This window comes from Pyrus communis, chromosome 16 (genome assembly GCF_963583255.1).
Source record: "Pyrus communis chromosome 16, drPyrComm1.1, whole genome shotgun sequence".
Taxonomy (NCBI): Eukaryota; Viridiplantae; Streptophyta; class Magnoliopsida; order Rosales; family Rosaceae; genus Pyrus; species Pyrus communis.
The window spans coordinates 6,616,506-6,636,766 of record NC_084818.1 but is presented as its reverse complement, the minus strand read 5'-3'; the positions used below and the strand labels follow the sequence as shown (position 1 = coordinate 6,636,766).

At 37.9% G+C, this 20,261-nt stretch overlaps 4 protein-coding genes across 4 annotated transcripts; all 4 read right to left on the bottom strand.

Moving 5' to 3' along the window:
* Nucleotides 1–401: 401 nt before the first annotated feature.
* LOC137720488 (uncharacterized) lies at nt 402–11,513 on the bottom strand. Its single transcript, XM_068459564.1, has 18 exons — nt 11,124–11,513; nt 10,220–10,299; nt 9,246–9,296; nt 8,039–8,560; nt 7,648–7,905; nt 7,211–7,276; nt 6,952–7,131; nt 6,810–6,861; nt 6,419–6,700; nt 5,880–5,990; nt 5,418–5,609; nt 4,832–5,107; nt 3,885–4,508; nt 2,851–3,338; nt 2,681–2,741; nt 2,514–2,582; nt 1,096–1,760; nt 402–989 (listed from the first exon to the last, which is right to left on the bottom strand). Exons 1-17 carry the CDS (start codon nt 11,358–11,360, stop codon nt 1,674–1,676), a joined length of 3,636 nt encoding a protein of 1,211 aa, XP_068315665.1. The 5' UTR covers nt 11,361–11,513; the 3' UTR covers nt 402–989; nt 1,096–1,673.
* A 1,663-nt stretch (nt 11,514–13,176) lies between these two features.
* LOC137720487 (enoyl-CoA delta isomerase 1, peroxisomal-like) lies at nt 13,177–14,001 on the bottom strand. Its single transcript, XM_068459563.1, has one exon. The coding sequence runs from the start codon at nt 13,997–13,999 to the stop codon at nt 13,283–13,285; it is 717 nt and encodes a 238-aa protein (XP_068315664.1). The 5' UTR covers nt 14,000–14,001; the 3' UTR covers nt 13,177–13,282.
* Nucleotides 14,002–14,852: 851 nt separating this feature from the next.
* On the bottom strand, nt 14,853–15,941 carry LOC137721160 (enoyl-CoA delta isomerase 1, peroxisomal-like). The gene has a single exon (XM_068460268.1). The coding sequence runs from the start codon at nt 15,817–15,819 to the stop codon at nt 15,103–15,105; it is 717 nt and encodes a 238-aa protein (XP_068316369.1). The 5' UTR covers nt 15,820–15,941; the 3' UTR covers nt 14,853–15,102.
* Nucleotides 15,942–16,648: 707 nt separating this feature from the next.
* LOC137719555 (zinc finger protein GIS2-like) lies at nt 16,649–19,415 on the bottom strand. Its single transcript, XM_068458589.1, has 4 exons — nt 19,269–19,415; nt 18,474–18,602; nt 17,536–17,628; nt 16,649–17,402 (listed from the first exon to the last, which is right to left on the bottom strand). Exons 2-4 carry the CDS (start codon nt 18,578–18,580, stop codon nt 16,886–16,888), a joined length of 717 nt encoding a protein of 238 aa, XP_068314690.1. The 5' UTR covers nt 18,581–18,602; nt 19,269–19,415; the 3' UTR covers nt 16,649–16,885.
* Nucleotides 19,416–20,261: the final 846 nt, after the last annotated feature.

Genomic DNA, 20,261 nt, shown 5'->3' with positions numbered 1-20,261 from the left:
CAATGCATACGTAAGAAGGAACAAGCGGCATGAGTACTACACTTTGGGGAAGTTTATGTTTTCACCGAATGGAATGATCTAGATGATCGAACCGTTCTTTCGAAGGCACGTGATTGCATTCCGACAAACATGTAGGACAATCAAATCCATATTTTTCTTTTTTTTTCAAACAAACGATATTATCTACATTAAAAAAAAAGATGAGCGGGTTTAACCTCACAAATAGCTAGTAATAATATGGTTCAAATTCGCATTTAGCGAAAATCCGACCTAAGAACTCTCAAGAAATATCACCAAACCGTAATACTAAATGACTTAGGCAGTACCCCATTACTTGAAAAGCCCTTTTATGAGAGTACTGCATTTGGCCGACCAAAGCTAAACTATCCATGCAAGCCTCCAATAGGATCGAAATAATCATCTTAGTTGATTTCCTCAAAAATCGATCAATCGAATTGTCATACACGAAAAACAAAAATTCTTCTCAAAATCCATGCAAAAAAAAAAAAAAAAACAGACTCAATTTCTCTACAGCCATTTTACAACAACCAACAATTAGTTGAAGGAAACGGGGAAAAAGAAGGAATAAAAACAAAAAAAAATTAAAATTAAAAACAATTCACATATTTACAATGTCAAAAATAAACCCTGAAGACTCAAAAATCATAGCAGACACACTTTGGGATCCCCTGAAAAAAAGAGACCCCTGTGATCTTACCCTCTAATACCTCGGTTACTCGGTCCACCAAACATACAAAGATCAATTCTCTTCGCGTTGCTGTCAGGAAGATGAAGCTCTATGAGTTAACAAATGTTGAAAACTTATACTGCCCATGTATGCCTTTCATAAAAAGCCAGCATCAAGATCGCCTTCAGGAATTACTAAAATATAACGAAGGCTTGGACGAAAATGGAAATCCCGATTCTGTACAGAGTATATTTCTCCGAAAGTTTCCCACGAGGTCTCTTGGCAATATAATGCACACTAACTGCAATCACACAGCATAAAATGTATTGTACAAACAAATCTCAGCATAAAGTGTCGTGATCATGCCACAATAATGCACAAAATTCATTGAGGATAGGTGGCAGTACCTGGAGATATGGCCACAAACTTTTCCAGAGCTACTTGTGCTCTAAGTACCTTCTTTTCTGACGAGTCCCCGCCATAATCCTTCATCTGAACGTCAACTCCATGTATTTTACAAAACAAAGGCGTCCCCCAACAATTCATTACATAAATGTACAGTATGGAGAGGATGATATGGGAAGTAGATATCGATCTGGCTCACCATTTTCTAATAATCTGAGAAAGACAACCACAAGGCACTGATTGCTGATATTGGGGCACTGTGTTATGTAGGAAAGACTTTTCAGCATTATCCAACATTTGAATGCATCTCCTGCCCTCTGTTTACTATTTTCCGATCAGAACCGCATAAACTTGTCTTCAACTCCATATCTTCGCCACTTTTTAGTACTTTCAGAAATCAGACTCCAAAGAATTGTGTGTATGCTTGGAAAATTAAGCATATCCCAGATATAGATTTTTAAAACATACCAAATAGTGCTGTTCGAGGATTAGCATAAGCATCATAGTGATGGCATGAAGTTGAACTTCGAAGCATTGTTCTACAAGTCAAGGGCAACATCTACAGATCTGCATCACCAGATTACAACCCAGTTCCAAGATCGTTTGCCAGCTGAAGTATGCCACGCATCTGAAGATATGGATTTTCCAAGAGCTTTTCATTGTTGCTCTGCACAGAGTAAACATGGTAGTGAGATGTCACCATCCTGTCCCAAAGCTGGCTGCTATATTATGATAGTAACTGAGAGATGACGCAAGACTTCAAAGCGAAGACACAAGAATAATACTAGAAAGAAGGGCAACAAAGAAAACAATAAGTTCCAAAGGAATTGGAATGCAGCTCTTCCAACAGGGGATTGAAAACAAATTTAAATCCTCAAAATCTTAGCAGTTAAAAACTAGCCAACAATATATCGTGACCTTTATGAAGAGAACTAAATGAGGTTATCAGAAATTTTGGAATGTAGCTCCCAAGCATGTTAATCAGCAATACAGACATAAATACAAGGACGAGTAGTTCGCTACAGATAATTCGATATACTTAGGATACGGCAAAGTTGGTTTCAGAATAAGGCTCAGTCCCTACAAAATATTATTTCATGTCTGTCGCTCTTCTGACAAGGAATAAATATCCAGTTGTTGAATGCTATATTAGTTCCTTATCAGGCTGCTGCCTAAAACTATCATATTTTCCACCAATGTTATCTAAAACACAACTTTACAATGAGATATCGCTCCTACAAAGAAAGCAATCCTCAATAACCTATACTCTAATGTTTCTTCCTAAAGATTTCTATATTTCAAGCACCTTACCAAAGTCGAGAAAATATGATAATATAAATGCAAAATATGACACATTATCTTTTCAGGAATCATATATGAGAATGTGCGACGGCATGCAAAAAAATAAAACAAGGCCCACCTGCTGAGCTCTAACAACAAGATTCTGAAGCATGTGCTGGTACTTTTCGGGTTTTTCTGTCATCATTCGCTGTAAAGCACAAATTAAAATTGTTAGCAGGACAAACTTCACCACATATTCAGTACACTGTAATTTGTTTGTGGGAAGAGGACAAAAAGCATTCTTGCCTTCAGAAGAAAAGCTGATGAGTAATATGCCACCCTCGAGTCTGTGTCATCCAAGAGTTCCCTGAATTTAATACAAAGTAATCAGATATCATATATATGCACACAAAACAAAACAAAAAACAGTAAGTTAATTAAGCTAATCCAGTAGTAGCATGGAATTGAAGAATCACCTAAAAAATTCTTCCCCGTCAACATCCTGGAAAGTAGCAGAATCTGCAGTACATTTACCAATTAGAAGTAACAAAAGGGTAGCCCGTATATCAGATATAGCACCAGGAAGGTTCCCTCTTCCTTTGCTTCCAACAGCTATACCCAACGCAATGTTGTCTGTTGCTGCACCAGCAAGTTGAATCAATGGCCAATAAAACAAAGCAGCTGGAACTCGTGTAACCAACTGCATGGGAACTATGGCCTGTCCTCGGAGAAGCAGTGCTGCCATTGATTCTGTTTCATGATCTAGCGGATTGTTATTACTGAGGCCAGATCTGGCACTGGATTCTTCCATACAAACATCCTGACGAGAACTCTCTTTCTCGTCAACTATTTTACTTCCGTCCATCCGACTAAGAACCCTACCAAGCTGTGCATCATCTCCAAAGTTTGTTGTATTTGCAGATGGAGCTCTCAAGCATAATTGAGAGAATAGAATGTCACACATCTGTTTACAGAAACCAAGGAAAAATAGGGATAAGGAAAATACAGATACACTCCACTAATCAAAAGTCACACAAGAAAATTCCATAGAATCATGAAACATAAATGAACCTTGGAGGAAAATGAGAATGCACTTTGCAGCAACCCAAAGCAAATTCTCCAGTAACATTTGAAAACATAGATTTGCACTAGATGTACTAAACTTGATTTTCATTTATTTTTTCTTACATAATAATCTATCGATTAAAAGTTCCAGCCAGTAAACCCTTTAAATAAGAATTTATTATGTCACGACATCCAGCATTATCAATAATATTACACCAATAATCTGAATAGATAAGGTCAAGAAACATTCAACAATACTGAATATTATTATGTGCAAACAAAACATTTTAAACTCTCATTTGACCCTACAGCAAGACTAAGTAGAGAAAACTTCACAGTCCCTACACCATTCAGAAGTGGTACACCTTATGCTTTTTCAATTAATCAAAATCAAAGGTAACACCCTGCATTTAGTAAAGAGATTTACCAGTTCTAAGCAAATTACCTTCAAAATATTAATGCGATCTGTTTCATTAATCTGAAAAACCAAGGACAAGGCACTACTCATGATGTCTATCACTGCATTAGCTTTCTCAAGATGGCTATCTTTCCGTACATTGCCAATATCACTGCCATGTGATTGCTGGACTTTATTTTCATTTAACAAAATCTTACACCTCATGAGAAACCTCTCAAGAACAATCAAAAAGCCCCATCTGATTGAGTTGTGCTTTGACTTCAAAAGTCCACACATAAGCCAAATGGGCAAAGGAACATCTGAAGCAACTGAAGAATCATGAACATCTGCTTGGGCAATTTTTTGCTGCATGGTTTTTATATTTGACCATATACTTGAATTCCTTTCTTCACTAATTTCTGCAATAAGCAGGTCACTTAACCAGACATAGGCATTCCGACGGTATGCAATTCTTTCTGAATGAAGAAGGGAATGTAAAAGAGCCCATGAGAGTTTCGCTTTCATGCCAACACCATTTCTCAGAACCGCACGTTCAATGCTATCCACAGACTTGTAAGATTTGGTTATCTGCATCATGTGTGAGAACTCCGTGTCCAAATGAATAAATGAGCTTATTGTCGCACCAAGTTTCTCCATTACACTGTCCAATAGCTGTAAAGTTAAAACAAAATTCAGATAGCAGCAACTTTGATAAAATGTTGCAATTAATTGACTTATCCAATATCAAAGAAAATATGGAACCTAAGAAAACTCTATAAATTCTGAAACTGGCAAAAATTCCACTAAACAAAAATGTGCAAAAATAGAATAACGAAATGTTCACTGAATTTCCATACAATATATTTTGGACTCTTGAAAATTTGAAAAGCATGGGCTACCCACACCGCATGCACAAATACAATTATTTAGAACGAACGAACAAAACATGCACACTGACTCACACCAATCGCACACACAAACTTTTGAGACATTACCATATTGAGCCGTTCACTGTTTGGATATCTAGACAATGCATCTGAAATAGAACTCCTCAAGATTTCCCCAATGCCTACCAACCCAAGCTTAACAGATATATAAAAAGCTTCGGGCGCATCAGCCAGATTGAGCAGGGCAACAAGAGGCTGAATCTCATCATCGCTATACTCAGTGACTCCAGTAGCTATGCATATTTCATTTATTTGATGCAAAGCATAGTCCAAAAGAACCAAAAACAGATTTCTCCTTTCCTCCCTTGATTTTGCCAGTGAATACTGTATTGCAAAAAAGTTATAGTTTCGAATCAGGAAACTTTTTCGCAAAAAGAAACCTTCAATGCAAAAGCACTTGTATATTAGTTCCAATAATAACAAATAAACATTTAAGTAAAGCTTATCTCAACTAACAGGCTGTCTCCATCTTCTACTAAAGTGATTTTTACAAAATCTAGATCACCAAACTTGCTTTCCCGTCCACAAAGATTAGGATAAGCACATAGCAAATGTTATATCAGACAAACGCTTTACAAGACAGAGACTATAATAGGATTGTGATTACCTATTTCATGGTAAATTACTAGCATACCTCAACAAAAATAAACTCTATTCCACCAATCAGATCAACTTGCTCCGCCAGAAACAATTGGGTACTTGAAACAGCCTTGTTGATTCCTTCAGGTACTTGATAAAACATGTTTGCTAACATGCTAATAAGCTTGCAATGAACTACTTCTGCCCAAGAATTCTTCCTACTAATTTCTAGTAGTGCCTTTGGAACCTGACGGTAGGAAGTGAATTAAAACCAACATTAAACTCGTTGATATGATAGAAAAGGAATATCAAGTGATTTCTTAGATTATGGCATTATTTGGTACAAACTGGATATATAAGATCATAAGCTGCTTCATTCACACATTAGCCTTATATCTTATAAAATAGATGGTATTATAAAAAATACATCAAAAATATAGGAAAAGTTGCTAAGAAAAACTTGTCAAATATTTTCAATGGTTACAGCATTGATATACAAAACTGCAAAAATACTCACCCTTATGTCAAGTCCATTTATCCGGTTTCTCAAGATTTTGCCCCTATCACAGACAAAATATAGCAAACAACTAAGAGCAGAAGCCCAGACAGATTCCTCCTCCTCTTCTATCTGTACGAAAGTTAAGAGACTGGTTGGTAAAGAATGATGTCAATAATTTCCACACTATATGGAGCTAAAGTATTTAAAAGAAAATTAGTATAGTTATGTGTCCTAACATGCTTGTTTGGGTGGAAAGAAACTACAGATTTTTTAAGATAAGAAGGTGGTGGATTTTCAAAGGAAGAGGAGTAGAAGTTTGCTCTCTTTGTCTAAACATTATATGGAACATTCATTTTACATTCATTTTAGACTGATAACTTTTTAGTTGAACACTGATCTTAATGGACCCACACTAGTTTGTAGCTTGTTTGATGTATCCTTTTGATTTTTTGGTTGGAGAAGGGGCAGGGGGCAATTATTTTGCGTAACCTAAAAGCTAAGAAAAATAGCATGCCTCCAAGATGAAAGTTCCATATCGACTATGACAGAAAATATACCTGGACAAGAAACAGCAATATCTCATACAAAATATTCAAAATCCAAGTTTCAAAATTATCAATAGCTGAGGAAGTGCCCATGATAAGAGAATCTGATCTTCCCACTCCTTGTGTTGCAAGCTTAGATTCACTGTCAAAATATGATTCTTGAGAATACTCTTCTTCAATCGTGGAATCGTTATCGGCTACCATTGGCTCTAATAAATGAGCATGAACTCCAAGATTCAAAATCAAATCAAAAGCACGATTCCTACATGCTGCTCTTGGAGAATTAAGCATTTCCTGAAAGATAATATCAAAAAAAATTGTAACCTAATGAAAGAAATAAAAAGGGAGGGGGGCGAGGAAATGGATAAGAATCATGAAAAATTAGCATGTAGTTGACCATCACCTCAAGCATAGACAGAGTGAGAGGGGCAGCAGTCCCGGAATCCAAAACATACCTACAAAATAGGGTTTCAACATACAATGAGGCAGCAAAAGACAGGGAATGTGAACTGTAATGAATACTGGCCAAATGCATAACAACATACATATCAATAACAAGTTTGATAAGGACGCTCACTGCCGCATCCATTGATGGCTTTCCATAGTTATTAGTTAATCTAGATGATACAGTCTTCACATTAGCAGTCTGTGAAGATGCATCAGAGCAAACTGCAGCAATGACCTCACAAACCTCAGCAGGATTCAACCGCAAGGGTTGTTGTTCACTGATACACAACCAAAATATGGTGAGAGACAGAGACGGAGAGTAATTGATAATAAACAACATAATTGATTATTTGTTACCTGTAGTGACGATACTGGAATAGCTGCTTCGCCCGAGGACGAAATGTGCTCACCGGAGAATCATCCCTGAGATTTGGATGTACAACGTCAAAATAGCGCTTGGTTGTTCAATATTGTATCAAAGTTTTAGAATCAGATAACATATGACTAATGAGTACAGTTTTAACAAATATGCCTCAGAAAACTGGGATTAAGAAGCTAATCCCTGGTGGTAAAAGAAATATCTGCAAAAGGCAGTGAATTTAAAAGAAATATCTTCAATTTTTTTTTTTCCCAGTCATAGAAACATCTTCAAATTACATGATTCTATTCTGTTGTAATATTCAGAGATATGTGCCACAAATTTGAAGAACCAAATTTCAACACAACATTTTTTAAAATGCTGTAGCACAGTTGACCGAGATGTAACAACAGTTGAACATGAGGTAAGAGCATACCATATTTGATGAGGGCCGGATTTAGTACGTTTGGATGCTGTGATTGCTCTCAAATGGGAACGCGCAGTGGCAGAATCAGTTATCGCTGTTACCGGTGAAGGTTGCAACAGTTGGTCAAGATAAGGCATATCAGCAGTTCCAAAATACTTCCACGGTTGACCTCTCATTTTAGCTTCCTTATCTCCTACAAGTAGAGCTGCTGCACCTACTTCTAGAAGACTATGTGTTCTCATATCTTGGGGATTTACAACACGATCACTTGATAGGGTCAAGCAGTCAAGTTAGTTTATTAAGCAACAGGAAAAATATGAGATATTGACCAAAAAAATTGTGAACTACAAAGAAATCGACCACCAGAGATTAGAAGGTAAACACAAGTATATGTGATTACCTTTCAGTCCCCAAGGATGATGACTGATGTTCCCCAAGCCAGCGCCACTTGAAAACGTCCAGTGCAAAGTATTCAAGATTTCCCATTCCATCAATCTTTCCAATGTTTGATAAGTTCAAAATGGACATAGTTGTAGCATCTTTATTCTCCAAAGGTTCTCCACTATGTGCAGGGCTTAGTTGTGAATTAAAGGACCTGCTCAACAAAGAAGACAAACTCGGAAGAGACTGTCTAGTTGCAGAAGGGGCTCCAGAGAAAGCAGCCGGATGGAATGACCGCTTTGGAAGATGTTGAGACACAAGAGACCGCACATAGTTCAATGACTTCACAAGTGCCTCAGACGCAAAACTAGGTACAGATAAAGGAACAACATTTGTAGATGCCGTTGATATTGTTGATGTTATTGATCCAAATGATTGAGACCGTGGAGACAATCTCCGGTTTGGACCAATGTCACATTCAACAATGGTGTTTACACAAAAGCGATCTATCTGCAGTAATGTCTCTTCACTAGGTTTGTACCTACAGAGAGAAGAAAAGAATGTATAGCCATATTAATCAAAATTGCAAGAAACTATACTTGTAGGAAAGATGTCTCTCCCTCCTTTCAGACCATAGAATGCGCATCAGTGTGAGGGCCTACTAGGTAACTTTAACGACAACATAAAAGATATTCAAATCAGTGTCAGTATGGCAGGTCTCAAGCCCCTGCTAAATTTGATTGCAATGCAGTAAATGGAAGGCGAGAAGTTAAATATACAAATAAGGATAACTTGTGCACTGAGAGTGAGATAAATCACTTCTCTAAAATGCACCTTATTTATTTTAATTTCAATGAACCAGTACAGGTTTCTCCTTATAAATTAGCATCCTGCATTATCTTCTTTCCCAGCTTAGGCCTTGAGAGGAGATTAAAGAAAATAACCACAGAATAAAATCAGGCATATCAGTCCCTACACTACAAGTGTAGTCACCACTGACAGCTTCTAAACGAAGGAAATTACAATAAGGACCTCTGGAAGGATTATGAACAAATAGAAAACAGTGCGAAGCCCATTTCAAGCAAAAATATAATAATTAAATGACAAAATAATATGCATTGCAGGCAACTAGAAGAAATGAGTACAAGACTGTACAGCGATTACATAAACAACTCATACATCAAGTTATTAGAATCATTAAAGATCTCATAATACGTAGAACATACCTTAGAAGGTAGCGTTTCAAAAGTGCCACACACCTTGCTACAACTGCTGGGCTGGCATAAATAAAAGTAACATCAGGTAAAGGATCAACACATATTGTAATTGTCCTATAAATCATGATAGAGCAAAATCCATATTAAATAAAAATGATAATGATTTGCAAGTAGGTGCAAATGGAGATAATTTACATGCACTTCTAAAAACACTAAATGTACATACAAATACATGCAGAGACGCATATTTGTGAACATATGTCTACAAGGTCCAATACTCCAATGTACCACTATGCTTCTAATCTCAAAAATATTCCTTGTGTATGTTAGTCAAATAGTTATTATAATTCTATCCTATACATATCTGCTATCACCTTTTTTGATTCGTTTGATTGAAAATGCTCCTTTCTTTATTGAATTCCATATGCATACTTATTTACCATCAACTAGAAGCCATAAATGTTTACTCCTCACCTTCTATTTTAGGGTTTCTAGTATCAATACCTATTTGATAAAACAATCACCTATATTTACCACAAAGCTCATATGAGTATTAAATATTATTTCTATACGCAACTTACTTGCAGTTATAATGGTTTGCTGTTACAGGTATTCCCAAATTTACCCTTCATGACTTTTGATTAATAGGTTACTTGAACTATATTTTATAGCCCATTCAATCTTGTGATGCAGATCTGGAAAGCACACAGCGAAAACTAGTTTTTATCTAAACAATCGCCAAGGCTGGGCTCTTTTTTTGAAATGAATCGCCAGAGCTGGTTTTGACACCAACTCATACTTGTCATCATTCCTGAAACGTGTGAAGCATAAGTTTCTTCTTTTGTATTGATTACATAGAGACTTGAACCTAGGATCTCTACCCTATTCCCAACCATCCCATGTCACTTGAGCTAAGGCTCATGGGCAAGTATTTAAGTCAAATTAAGGAATGTAAAACCTACAAGAGTACATATAAGATTTACCTTCGCTCCCTCTCAGCAATGGTATGTTCTAAAATCACATTGTAAGACAAGTCCATCGTCGAAGGGGCTGCCAGATAGTCCTGCCAGTCATAATAAGTTTAACTTGCGAAATATGAAACTGAATCTCATTCAAGTCAATCAAATAAGAGGATACAGAGCACCGTTAATCATAGGTCAGATACACTAATGTGTGGATAACTGAATAATCACCACTAACCAGGATCAATAAAGTCCCGACATGTTATTGTACTTCAAGCCAAGGCCGCCAGTGAAATATAAATATGCTCCATAACCAGTAAATTCGAAAATCAGCAATAAAATTCCATTTCAACTTGCCCCATTATGTATACCGCTCAGAAAAAAAAAATACTCTTTTGAAGAAGCGTTTTCTTTCGAATTTAAATATTTAGTGATCCAAGCAAGGACTTGTTGTATTTAAGACCAATCACAGAGCAGGGAAACCGCATTAACCACTCCCTCCAATGCAAACTCAAAACGTAAACACACACACACTACGATTAACCATTTTCAGCACTCATGCTCTGTTCGTTGCTAATTGCTAAGAGAATGTAGCTAGCTAAAAACACTCTAAACAAAATCTACAATGTGTATGATTTTACACTAGCCAAAGCCAAAACCTTACACCTACTAAACCAAAACTCAGCTTAATTATCTATGTTTAAGGTCATAAAACTCATTAATAACTTGCTTTGTACTATAAAGAAGATTTTCTCAGCAACCAAACAGAGTTCAAATCTCGAATTCATTCAAAATCCACCAATTAAAACACAGCACACAACCGAGAAGACCTAGATTCCAGAGCATAAACCGGCATTTCAAAGATCCAAAAATCCCGGAGCTAAATCACAAACCAAACAGCCAAAAGAAGACAATTTTCACTCACCCGAAGAATTCGAGAAGCTTCGGAGAGGAGCACAGTGGAGGAAGTGGTCCCATGGTGGGAGGTAGCCGCGGCGGAGGAGGACAGGCAGTCGGCCACAGCTCGGCGCAGCGGCTCAGGCGGCTTCTTGAGCAACGAAGATCTCAACCTGGAAACTCCTCCTCCTCCTCCTCCACCTCCGCCCAACTGAAGCCTCGAACTCCCGGGGCTCCGAGCCGGACTGTTGTAGCCCGAAGACATCGGGTGCTGGGGTCGGGTCGCCACCCGAATCTCTCAGAACTTCACCTCGCACGGCGGAAGAAAAACTTCGTTTTTTCTGCTCTGTGGAGAGCTCGACTCTTACATTTGAGCAAAACCTGAAAAAAAAAATAATAATAATGTTGTGCTCGAAGTGCAAACCAAGTCTGCGAGACTGCGAGGGCGAGAGAGAGACTGGGAAAATGGTTTTTATTTATTTAAATTTTGAATTTTATGGATTTAATTACTAAAATAATTAAATAATATTTTTGGGAGATTCTTAAACATCGTTGTAATGCGGTGATTAGCTGGAGGGATAGGCGTAGTTTTATGAGGGGTGATTAGCTGGCATGCGCTAGAATTTGTCCCTTTTTTCTTCCAAAAACGACATTTGGGAATATAAGGGAGAGAGAGAGAGAGAGAGAGAGAGAGAGAGAGAGAGAGAGAGAGAGAGAGAGAGAGAGAGAGAGAGAGAGAGAGAGAGAGAGAATTTCTTTATTTTCTTTTTTATTTGGTTTTGATTTTTTTTATTTATTCATTTATTTTTTTTTAACAAACGATATTATCTATATTAATGAGAGAATGTGAGTTTAACCTCATAATTGGTTAGCAATAATGTAGTTCAAATTCGTTCTTACGTTATACTTAAATTTGATCTTTTACTTGTTTTTTTTTTTTATAGTTAAATTTGATTTAGTTTGTACATGTAGGGGGAATGTGGGTAAGTTTTGGAAACTAGAATTGAGTAGTACAACTCAAATTCCCATAAGGAAAGATATTGCTATATTTTATTGTGTGGCTTCCGTATTGGATGTATAGGTTGCTACATTAGGAAGAACTTTCCTAGAACATCAATGTCCACCCTCACAACATTTCAAACTTTTGGGGTTTTCCCACTCTTATCATGAATTATTTTGGACAAAGCTTTGAGTATGTAAGTATATGGTAATGTGAATAGAGAGTAAATGCATTTATTGAAGGAAAGAAGTTGTGATGCTAGTGCCGGTCATGCATTGTTCTGAAACGGCTAGACGCTTTTTCAGACAACAAAAAGCCTTTTCCAACAACATTTAGAAGGCCATATATGCTTTCCCACAATCAAAAACCTTTACGCCAACCTTTGGAAGGTTAGGCACGTTTTCGCACAAACAAGGCATTCTTTGCTTAGCTAACATGCTTTCAGACAACCGAAAGCCTTATATGACAACTTTTAAAAGGATATTCACGTTTTCACACAACCAATAGCCATTATAACAATCTTTGCAAGGCTATACACGTTTTCACCCAACGAAAAGCTTTTTTCGCAATCTTTACAAGGCTAGACACATTTTCGCACAATCAACAACTCTTCTACTAATAATTAGTAGTGTGATTATCCCCATCGCCTCAATCGCTGCTAAAATAACTAAAAATTTGTTTTGCAATATATTATATTTCTTTAGTATTTTATCGAGGAAAAAATTGATTTTAAAAGTTTACGAGACAATGAAGACCAAATTGGTACCACGCTACTTATGAGTAGAAGTGATACCTACAAAATACATTTTCAAAATGCGTAGCCACACTATATCACGTCTCAACCACCGGCGAAACTTGATCACGAACATATTTCGAACTTTCTAGAAAAGCCTACTACTTAACTAGTTACTTTATGGCTTTGATTTTTCACCTTCGGGTTAAATAATTTGACTTATAATTTTTTTTGTATAATTTTTATTTATAACATTAAAAATATGTTTCGACCTAAAAGAAATTACTCCCGAATCACAAGAAACTTTTTCTTTTCCGGGAGGTGGTCAACATAGTATGACAAAAGAAGTGGCAAACAGAGCATATTGGGCCAAGCATACCAGCCCAGATATATTGAATCCAACATAAAGAACCTATTGGGCCAAGAAGCCCACATGCCTATCCGACCCGTAAACCTACAGCCGCGCTCTACTGCCAGTATTATACACGCGGATCTCATCCAGTACTTCAGACAACAAGTCCTTGCGAATCTGAGCGTACACGTGTCCGTTCCATTTCCGCGAGACCAACTCCTCTCCAAGTCTAACCGCGGCCTCAACCGTCTCCTCAGCGCTATCGTGCGCCGAGTCGATTATCCCCTTCACCACTGCCACGTCCGCCGTCATCTTATCGGCTCTCAGCAACAAATCGCGCCGAGCCGCCGGTGAGCTGATTTTGCGATCGAACAGCGCCACTAACCAAGCCGGGAGAAGGAGCTCGATGTCGAGCTCACTCATGTATATGAAGCCGCGGTCTCGCCTCATGAGGAGGTAGTCGTGGCTGCGAGCGAGGATGAAGCCGGCGGCGGAAGCGTGGCCGGAAACGGCGGCGATGGTGGGCATGGGGAGGGAGATAAGGTCGGCGACGAGGGATCGGACCTTGGAGCGCATGAGCTCCAACCGGGACTCGGAGGACTTGGCCCAGGAGAGATCGTAGCCGTTGGAGAAGAATTTGCCATGTGCGGTGGTGATTAGGGCTGAGGGTGATGATGACGTGGCGGTGGTTGTAACGGCGGTTCGGATTTGGTTGAGGGCGGACCGGATTGAGTCGATGAAAGTGGGATTGAGTCTGTGCTCGCCCGGGCCTGTTAGCGTTAGGATGAAGACGTTGCCTTTCCTCTCTAATGTGCACATCTCTCTCTAGAATTTGAAGTTTAAGCTTTGGTTATGGAGGATCGAATATTCAAGGACTTGCCTTCTTCTTCCCATGGATTGGTCAGATTGATGCTTCATTTGTGACTTCACAATTCTATAAAATGTTGTCCTCTTTTGTTATTTCTTCTATCTTGGAAGGAACATGTCACGTTGAATCGAGAAAAACTTTCATGCAATTGGATCAGCATTTAAAAAAAAAAGGCAATTGGGTCAGCATTTAAAAAAAAAGGTTAAAACATATAATAATGTTGGATTAATTTTACGGATTTGTTATTAATAATGTTTAATTAACTTAATGAATTTGTTATTGATAGCCATTTCATCACGTAGTTTGATTTTTGTAAACAACGAAGATTTTTCATAATCAATTTTTGCTTTTTATCTTTTAGATTTTGATTGGTTCCGAACTATTGAAGGAAAATTATAACTTAGATAAGGTGGTCTTGAAAAAGGTTGGGATGATGCCATGAAGAGCTTCTTACTCACAACTCAGATTTAAACATGCATGTTACTTGAAACGTACATGAATGAGAATGATATATAATTGTTGTAAGGTATGTGATAAACTACTTCTTTGAGGTTATTTAGGTATAGCATAATACGGATTTTGACCGTATAAAGTTTGCATTCCTTCATTGGAGGATGAGCTAGTTCTTTCTTACGAATAACGTATTTTGATCATATAAATTTTATAATCGGAATTGTTTAATTTTTTTTAATCTTCATTAGAAGATCATCTACGTAAAAACTCATTTAAATGTATAGAATAGCTTGTCTGTATAGGTAATATCCTCATGATAAACTTTCTATTTATTTGATACATTTAAAATAATTAAACGATCTCCAATTCGAACGATTTTTTATAAGTTTAATCTTCATATGAAGATTAATAAATTGAATGATTCTAATCATTGATTTTATTTGATCAAGATCTAGAGAATATGTTAATCCCATCTTTTATTGGTAAACATGATATGATTGACAAGTTAAAAATCCAACTAAATTATTCAACCCAACAAAACTCAAATCAAATTTCGGCCAAGCAAAAACAATAACAGACCCGACCCGAACCAAATTATCACCTACAGTCGTGATTTTCTGCTAGTAGTATTTCCGCGGATCACATCCAGAACATCAGACAACATATCCTTCCGAATATGAGCGTACACGTGTCCGTTCCACTTCCGCCGAACCAACTCCTCTCCCAAATTAGCCGCGGCCTCGACGGTCTCCTCCGCGCTATCGTGCGCCGAGTAGATAATCCCCTTCGCCACTGCCACGTCGGCTTTCACCTTATCGGCTCTGAGCAACAAGTCGCGCCGAGCCGCCGGCGAGCCGACCTTGCTCTCGATCAGTGCCAAGAACCAGCGTGGCAGAATAAGCTCGATGTCGAGCTCGCTCATGTAGATGAAGCCGCGGTCCCTCCTCATGAGAAGGTAGTCGTGGCTGAGAGCGAGGATGAAGCCGGCGGCGGAGGCGTGGCCGGAGACGGCGGCGATGGTGGGCATCGGGAGGGAGATGAGATCGGCGACAAGGGACTGGAGCTTGGCGTCCATGAGCTCTCTGCGGGATTGAGAGGACTGGGCCCAAGAGAGATCGTAGCCGTTGGAGAAGAATTTGCCATGTGCGGTGGTGATTAGGGCTGAGGGAGATGATGACGTGGCGGTGGTGGTGACGGCGGCTCGGACTTGGTTGAGAGCGGATCGGATTGAGTCGATGAGAGTGGGGTTGAGCCTGTGCTCTCCTGGGCCTGTTAGCGTTAGGATGAAGATGTTGCCTTTCCTCTCTAACGTACACATCTCTCTATCTAGAAAATCTCCCCTCTTTCTCTCTCTCTCTCTCTCTCAAGAAAATGTAAGGTCGAAGAAATATAAAGCTGCGGGGTATTGATTGATTGGTGGATTGAAGCCACCATTTGAGAGTTGACTTCAAACTTCAAAGTAGTTGAAGCCGGCCGGCATTCAAAATAGTAGTATATTCGACGAAGTTGACGTTTTCCCTTGAAAACAGTACCCGATTACTTATAAAACATTTATGAGTTGTTTAGTATCTTATTTAATTTTTTTTATCATTTCTCTAAACATTTATTAAAAACATTTTTTGAAAATAATTTTTTTTTAAAGACTAAAATATTTGATTGGTTTGCGATTTAAACTAGATAAAAAGGTCTAAAAAGAGAGAATCACAGGAGAGAGATGAAGAAAAAAAGTAAGAGATGATTGAACAAAATGAGAAAGAAGAGAGGATCAGGACAAGATAGAGAGGAAGAGGAGTGAGAAAAAGAATCAAGAAAATGAAGAAAACGTATTGGAGAAGAGACGAAAAAGGTAAAGAAAAAAAAAAGGAGAGAAGAAGAAAAGAGAGAGATAGATTTGGAGTGAGAGGGGAGGAGGGAGAGAAGAAATGAGTGAGTTTAACTTTAAAAACTCTAAAAACTCACTTTTTAAGTTTTTAAATAATAGATTATATTTTTAAGTTAGTATTAAGTTGTTTTTGAAAACAATCCCACCAAACAAGTTTTTAAGGCCTAAAACTTAAAAATTGTTTTTGAGTTTAAAATGTTGAACTCAAGTAGAGTATCAAACAGGCCCTTAAGAATTCATAATTTTTAAAAAAACTAGGAATGTCATCGTAACAACATCTTAATGCCTGATTGACAATAGGAGAGTAAGCTGACGACTTATAAGTTCTTCCAAAGTTTCATAACTTCCACACAAAGAATTGGGTTTGAGATATTGCAACAAAGAATGAGCGTCTGACTAAAAGCCCAGTACATTTACTACTTATAAGACTTAGGATAAGTAAAGCCATAATTACTGTAGTGTAACGTGAGAAGCAAATCCTGCATATGAAACTTCCGGCTCACTACCTACGTAGGCCGCGACCGTACATCATCAACGCAGAAGGGCATTCATAAGCTTGGTGACCCATTCCACCACAATTGTTGCAGATGACAATCGATATGCACTCTCGGCTGATATGGCCTGGCAGCCCGCAGTTGCGGCACGTGATGTCGCGGAAAGGGCCTCTGATGTCTGGGGCTAGGCTTGACTTGGCGCAATGGCGGGCCACGTGACCTGATATGTTGCAGGTGTGGCAAACAGGTTCGTTGGGGCAGTCACGAGCAAGGTGTCCAGGTTTCCGACAGTTATTGCAAGCCTTCTCGTTTGTGCAATTGACAGCAATATGACCCGGTTTGTAGCAGTTGTTGCAGAGCCTTGCATCGTGGGATGAAGGACTAGGGTTCGAGCAATCGCGAGCCAGGTGGCCTTTCTTACTACATATATGGCAGACTGGATTATTAGAACATTGGTTTGCAAGATGTCCAGGCTCCTTGCAGTTCCAACACATAGTTGTTGAGTTGCATTCTGCTGCAATGTGGCTGATAAAACATACAGCATTTGAATATCAAAAACATTTCACAGACGAAAATCAGGATTTGCAGTCCTCCGTGCAACCTATTTTCTTTAACTCTAAAACCATGTACGGAAAATGAAGGGTTCGGCAGAACTCACCCTGGAAGTCCACAGTTGTTGCAGACAGTCATATTCGGGCAATCCCTTGCAAAATGCCCTGGCCGTTTACATTTATTGCAAAGACAATCTTGCCTGAAAAATAACAGAATAATCATTACGACACGAAATTGAAGATGAAGCAGCAAAAGATTATCTCAGTTTTATGTCCAAATACCAAGAGATCAGTTTGCGTGCGTTATACATAGTTACCTATCGAATAATTATCAGAAAGGAGGACTTCAGCCAATGGAAATTAAAGTCAACTTGAAAAGTTAAAACAAAATCTCTTTGAGTATTAAATGTTACAGGCACAAGAACAGAGCATAGTTTTACAGGATTTTTCCACTTTAAACCAGTAATACAATACACACGGGGAAAGGACAAAACACTAGCACCAGATTTGATAGTTCCTGAGGAGAGTCGATGAAAATCCAGGTAAGAATCACCATTTCTGTAGTAGGCTACCACATCATTATGAACAACACCAAGCGTAAAATAAGACGAAGCTTGGAAGTGCCTAACCCTTTAAGTAATATTAAGTATTTGGTATTATTGTTCCAACTTATTAACTTTTCAAATTCAATTCGCATCCTGTCTCATAAATTTGCTAACTTTAACATATTGTGATGGCAGCACTATATCTCCATTTCAATTTCTTGTCTAGCAAGTCATCTGTCTCGAAAACTATATGGATACTTTTATAATTTAATTCTTGACGCGTAATAATCTACATACTAAAACAACGAACATCCTATATAGATCCAAAAGATATAGAATAATAAATGATAGAAAATACAAAAAACTTCACCAAAGCTCATACCATCACAAGGGATGGCTACATAATCATCTCAAGTTGCTCTATGAGTACCATAGAGCGAGAAAAGACAAAATGAAACCGAACACACTGGAAACAAAGGTTAGAACGTTCAACGAGATACCTATAACTGCGGCGTTCACTAGGATATGGAGCATCACGGTAAGATGCGCGTTCTCTGCTGCGGTATCTCTTGGCTAGTTCTGGGCTTTGACTTCTATTCACGCTCATGTTGGAGACCACCAAGCCAAACCTTCAACGAAATATCTTTATAAGAAAAGAACCGAAACAAGAACAAGCTAGCGAGCGCAGCAACGTGCCTGCCAGAAGAAGTATTGCAATTGCTAACACGACCGCAAAAACCAACTACATGAAACTAGAACCACATCCAATCATCCCAACAAAATGTTAACCATCACTCAGTTTCCGACAACACGGAACCAGTGGAACTGCGTGTTTAGCCAAAAGAGCTATAACTACACTGGCAACTCAAATAAATGAAACACATCCAAAGGCAAAGTTCCCAAACATGTTTACAACTACAAACGCTTGACAATGTATCCAAAACTTGAACGTTCTTAAACGCCCGCGTCTCCGATTCGATTCGAGACTAACAACCTAAGTCCATGAAAGATATATTCTCAGTCTGATGAATCAGACTGATATATTCTCCGTCTGATGTATTCTCAGTACTTTAAATTCCAAACAAATAAAAAATAAAAATCAGTAGTTTAATTTATTCTCAGTCTGCTGTATTCTCAGCAACACAAACGAACAGAAAATAAATCATATTCTACATACACAAACAAATCGATAAAATTCCTGAAAATTCAATGACAGAGCGATTTCCTCAAAACTCAAAAGCAAATATATACAATATGTATATATATATTTATATGCGTAAGGGAAGAGTGATTACCTAGTTCGTGTGAGGTAAACGTTGAGATGTAAGAAGAAGAAGACGAAGAGGAAACCCTAAGATTGAAGAATTTGGGGATTTGAAAGCAGAGAGAGCAGAGCTTATTTATTGCTTCAGTTCTCGACGAGGATGAGCGTGATTTGTACGACGACACAGTTTACCGGCATGTGTATGTTTGGTCAAAGTAAGGCTGTGTTTGGCTTTGTGTTTGCAAATTGGCACTTCTCCAAAAAGCCAATAAGCTTTTTGTTTTGTTTGTTTTTTTTTTCTTTTTTTAATAAAGGCTAATGAGTAAGGATTGCATCGTAAATATATGTCCTTTCATGCCACCTGGTGTCTACGTGATAGACATTTAGCTATTTCGAATTCGAATTCTTGTCGGATTCTTTTTGTGAGAATTTCAAGAATTTATTATTTTAAATATTTTTATTTAAAATTAAATACAAATAGTATTTGATAAAAATTAACCGCACGATATACGATGAATGAACACGATTTACGAATTCTTAAAATCCTCACCAAGAGGATCCTGTTTGCACTATTTCCATAAAAGTAAGTCTCATTCATCCCACGTCAACACAGTTGTAGAAATCTTTCAACGGATTTGAATGCTAGGTAGCAAAGTGAGACAACAGAATGTGTGGTGAGTCGTGAGTGATTAAGTGAACCAAATCGAGTTCGAAGAAGCATCATGAGCTAAAAAATTAGATGGAATTTTAAGGTTACTTTCAACTGAACCCATTTTTACCTCACCGTATGCATAAGGGTAATGCTAGGGAAACTAAATTTAGGGACGAAATTTACAAACTAAATGATGTATCACGAATAAGAATAAACACGTCTATCTAAATGTAAATAATAAACCAATTATCAACTTTCATATCCTTTAGTTTTCAAAACTTTGCTTACAAATTTAATCTCCCTCGCATTACTCCACGCATAAAATGCAATATCACTCAGTGTACTAAAAACGCCAATGTGGATTTGGGCTTG